Source organism: Hippocampus comes, unplaced genomic scaffold, assembly GCF_001891065.2.
Source record: "Hippocampus comes isolate QL1 unplaced genomic scaffold, H_comes_QL1_v1.1 scaffold153, whole genome shotgun sequence".
Lineage (NCBI taxonomy): Eukaryota > Metazoa > Chordata > Actinopteri > Syngnathiformes > Syngnathidae > Hippocampus > Hippocampus comes.
The window spans coordinates 148,765-153,650 of NW_017805991.1; the positions used below are offsets into that span (position 1 = coordinate 148,765).

General features: G+C 44.1%; 1 protein-coding gene across 1 annotated transcript in view; it reads right to left on the reverse strand.

Annotated features, from left to right (window-relative positions):
* Positions 1 to 79: 79 nt before the first annotated feature.
* The window catches only part of osgin2 (oxidative stress induced growth inhibitor family member 2), a 6,919-nt gene continuing 2,112 nt past the window's right edge, over positions 80 to 4,886 (reverse strand). The window contains exons 2-6 of the mRNA XM_019892057.1: positions 3,887 to 3,979; positions 3,635 to 3,771; positions 2,993 to 3,184; positions 2,189 to 2,280; positions 80 to 2,119 (exon numbers count right to left, since the gene is read on the reverse strand). Of these exons, the coding sequence (XP_019747616.1) occupies positions 937 to 2,119; positions 2,189 to 2,280; positions 2,993 to 3,184; positions 3,635 to 3,771; positions 3,887 to 3,953 (1,671 nt within the window). The 5' untranslated portion in view covers positions 3,954 to 3,979 and the 3' untranslated portion in view covers positions 80 to 936. The remainder of the gene's footprint in view (positions 2,120 to 2,188; positions 2,281 to 2,992; positions 3,185 to 3,634; positions 3,772 to 3,886; positions 3,980 to 4,886) is intronic.

Sequence of the window (4,886 nt, forward strand, 5' to 3'; positions counted from 1 at the left end):
TTTGACATGAACTCCTTGAAGTCACGTCATCATTCTTGTAGTTTTACATTTTTCTTTTCTCTGAAAAAATAGGACCACATTCTCATGAGATGATGACTTTATTCTTGTGATATTATGTTTATAAAGATTTTTCAATACGTTTTGACCGTAATTTGACATCGTACAAAATTATTGAAAACCCCGGTGTGATTTTAGACAACTACAATTAGTGCCATGTCACGAAATGTTAAATGGCTAGTCACAGTCGTTTGAAGATATTCGAAACATAACATACTCAAGTACATTCTGTATAAGATGATCTGCCTAAAACCTTCTCAGTTGAGCAGATAAAAAAAATGAAAAAATCTTTATCATGCTGCAAATTTGAAAAGCTTTTCAATAAACATGCTTGGAGACATTTGAATCAAGTTAAGTGTTGGAGTTTGCATTTTTCAAAAATTTTACGTCAATGTTGTCCCTTTTACTGCAAATGAATATCGGTTATCAGGCTCCTTGACTACTCATATCCGCCCTGAACAAAAACATATCGCTCTATCTGTTTTTTTGTTCGCTCACACTTTCTGTGAAGAAACTGGGACCATGGTATGGTCAAAATATTTGTCTCTTTCAGTACTCTTGAGTTTATTCTACTTCTTGCCTCTCTTAATAGCTTCATGAAAGGAAATGTTAAGTTCGTTAGCTGAATTCAAATACATGACAAGAGGAAAAAAATGATGAAAAAAACGTCTCAAGTTCTGAGGTTCCAAAATGGATGGCAGATATTGCAAATGTCGGCATACGGTAGCTTAGATTCCTGGAAAGTCAAAGTGTCTTATTTAGAAATGTACAGCCATTTTCTTTACGATTCTTAAAAAAAGGCTTTCGCACGGAAAAAGAAACGACACATGGTTATGAAGATGGTTTTAAACCAAACATTTTTGCTTTCGTCACCTCGTTTCAAATGAAGTTCTTCCCTCCATTGCCGATGAGCTTCCCCTTTTTCTTGAGTCTTCTCAGAAGGCAGGTGGCGATGCCTAAAGCGCCACCCTTTAAAAAGCGAACAAAGTTATCTCCCACCAGCGGGCCCATGGCAAACAGACCAGGCTCATTGGTACACTCAAAGGTGTACGGGTTAATGTCTATGGGGTTCTGCTTGCAGGAAATTGGCTTTGTGGGGTCTTGAGCCAGATACTGGCCGTGGCCTTTGAGGAAAAACAAATTGGGGTTGGTCCCGATCAGTACCAGGGCCATCGAGATCTTGAACGCCTTCAGGGCATTGTTTCCCTGCAGCAAGCACTTCATATCAGACTGTAAGGAAACCACGCAGTGGCCCGGGAAACTTGTGTAGTCGGCAATGTGGCTGACGCTCGCGTTACTGGCCATGCTAGCAGCCGCCAACTGTGGCCTGGGGCACATCTTGGCGCAAACGGAAGAAGCAATACTCATTGTCTGAGCCCTGCTTGAAGAAGATGAGGGAACCACATTTGTGTAGGTCTGAGAGCACATCATGTTGTAGACCTTGTGGTACTCTGGGTACAAGGTCTTTGGCAACTGTTTGAAGATGAGGTCGGCGTCATCGACGCTCTTTCGAAAGACATGCAGCACTCTGACGTTGCAGCTGCAAGCGCACAGAACCGCGTCTGCGGCACTTAAGCCGGCCCCGACTATTAAGATTGGATCTGAGTTTCTATCAAGCTTTTGGAGGCTAATAGCCAAGCCCAGGTCAGCGATGGTGTGGTACACGAAGGGTAGGTCCTCTCCCTCCACGCTTAATCGAACCGGCGAATCGGAGGCACCAGTGGCCAGGACCACATTCTCCGCAAACAGAGAGAAGGGAACATGAGTTTTGTTCTGCAGCTGTTGGTATCCCCTGACTTCCCAGAGAGGGCCCAGTCCTCCCTCGCTGATGCTTTCTACTCCATTACCCTCAAAGCTCTCATCTCCGCAATCATCCACTCTTTCGTCTCCGAGACGAGTGTGTCCATTTTTCAGATATTCCGTCTTGTGGCCCCGGCAGAGTCTTTGGACCGAGGTCACGTAGGTGTTGTCGACAAAATTCTTTTGGAGGCCTTTTAGCTTCACATAGTTGCGGTAATAGGATGAGATCTCCTCAGGCGTGGCTCTGTCATTGGTGACATCCCTTGGAAGAAGAAAATGTCAATGAGCAAAGGCGGCAGAAAACAAAAGTTGATGGAGGTTCTCTCAGTACCTTCGTTTTACGCCGATCAGGTCCCTGTAGTTGACTCCGGGAAGCTCCATCCAGATGCCAAGACTTATAGTCAGCATGGAGCCTTCCATTGCCTGAAAAGGAAAAAGGGGATGACTCGTCAAAAAATAAGAGAAAACCCCAAAGTGCAAACTAAAGTACCGTATTGGCCCGAAATAAGACGGTGTTTTTTTGCATTGAAATAAGACTGAAAAAATGGGGGTCGTCTTATATTCGGGGTCTAGACTTTATACCCATTCACGACACTAGATGGCGCCAGATATCATTGAAGCGAATGCTGAACTTGACTCCCCAGGCCAAAGTGAACCCCTGTCACGAAGAATAAAAATTAAAATAGCGGGAGCATGAAGAAGAAAAATAAAAAATAGCGGTAAGAAAGAAAAGAGAAGAAAATAATAGAAGAGATAACAGAAAATGGAGAAATGTAGCGACAATCTGGAGAAAAGTCGGTCGAAGATCGACCAGGTTAACCGGCAGCTGAGGAGAAGTTATGACATAATTTACATTTCCAAAACCAGAAGCCATTCATTTACGAATGTGATTGCACTTTAGTTTACATATTTAGATGTTCAGATATTAAGATTTGAATGAGGCAAATAACATGCTTTTTCTCTCACATATATTGTTATAATCATTTGTTTCAGATGTACTGTAATTATTTTCTGTATAAAAATTAATTTGGTGTTCCAAAAAGTCTTTTTTCAAACTTGAGTTTTGAAAAAGAGGGGGTCGTCCTATAATCAGGGCCGTCTTATATTCGGGCCAATACGGTATGATCGAACTCACGTGCCAGGCTCCCCCAGGTGTTGCTCTCCCTAGGACGAGATGTGGGATGTGTTGCTGTTTCTCCCTCCTCCACTGAAGCACAGGAGGGTACTCATAGCCGTAGTCGGCGTTTGGGTGCAGCAGTGTGTCAAATAGCACAGCCACGGGGTTCCTTGACCGTCCCTCAAGACCTTCGCTTAAGTGTTCGAGATCCTGCAGACAAAAAGCAGCTGGATTTGATGGGAATTGGTTGTGAGCAAACATTCTCGGACCCTGTGCATTATTTTAAGTCTGCTATACTTTTACTCGATCCTTAGATCATATACAGGAGTGATTACCAATAAGTCATCTTCACAAAACAGAACACCACATACACACAACGGGAGAGTTTCGGTGAGGAGGGGCGTTTCGTGTCTAATATACAGTGGTAACTTCATTTAAGAGTTTAATTTGTTCTATCATTGAGCTTGTAACTCGATTTAGTTTTTTGTAAAAATGTGATTTTTGGCTCAGGAGGACGCCAGAGTACCTGGAGAAAACCCGCACTATCACAAGGAAGACATGAAAACTCCACAAGAAATAGTCTGAACCGCGATTCAAACGCGTAACCCAGCGTGATAATTTTTTTTGCCGAAGAACATTTCTTGTGTTCTCCGTTTTTACCTGTTCAGTGACGGCAAGGTGTTTGGTCTCCTGCAGTTTTCTGTAGAGTATCGGGTTTGGGTGGACCGTTGTTGGGTCGAAGTAAGGCTTGTTGCCACTTAGCAGATACGAAAGACAAATACCTGATGGTCCGTTGCCTGAACAGAAAAAGAGGAGCGACGATGGAATTAGCGCATCACGGAACAATCTCAATGACTCAAATGATGACCATGTCTGCTGAACGCTAGGTGAGGTTCGTGGCAAGTGGATTACCTATGATGATGACAGGAACAATGGGTGGGTGTTCTTGTGGGTGAGTGGTTTCTTCTAGAAGAGGCATGACGGGAGCCTGAGCCACAGCTGGCACTGTGGAGGAACACAAAAGTTGCGGACGTTTCCAATATTCTATTAATTGCAGAGCCTCGTTGGTGCTTGTGGGTTTTTTTTTTTTGTTTGTTTTTTTGTCAGGGCTTGATCAGTTGAACAGCTTTAAACTGTCCAGCTGTCATTGTTTGCGCACGGCCATATTGTCGTTGTCATCTCATGATCTAACCCCCCTTTATATGGAAGCACCCTGTCACAAGATAAAATGCCATCCCTTTTTTTCCCTTCCTGCCAGAGTGTGCCCACACCCCCTGGCCCATCCTATCAAACACCGCCTGAGGCCAGGCTTCCATCTCTTTAACCCTAGTGATGCTTCCCAAACAAAAGCCAGTTCTAATCAGATTTATATAGGCTGGGCCCTGTTATGAAACATTACTATTGTGTGTCGTGCATGTTTGTGTGTTACACGACGATGCCATTGTGTGCCCACCGGGCAGCAAATCCCCTCTGATCACTCCTCCCCAGCGGGCTCTAATCTCACTGTGTTTGTTTATGTCTTTACCGCCCTCTAACACAACAGCAGAAGTCTTAATAATGTAGTTCTAGCGCTCTGGCAGAGCCAGCCATCAAAGTTCCTTCCTCTTAGAGAAGCTTCTGCCATAACACACTCATGATTTGCTCCCAATGCTACCCCCTGAAAATCATGCCAGCTAAAGTACAACAGTGTCCCTTTGGCCTTGTTTCTTCCTAAAACCCCGAGGAACCTCAATTGAGGGAAGTCCATTCATGTATTAGGGTTAGTTTGAATCGGTTAGTACAGGGGTCCCCAACCGCCGGTCCGCGGACCGGTACCGGTCCGCCGGGCATTTGGTACCGGGCCGCACAGAAAGAACTTGCCTTAATTCCGTTTTATTTATTTCGGAATACGAAAGATGTTTTATTTTGAAAA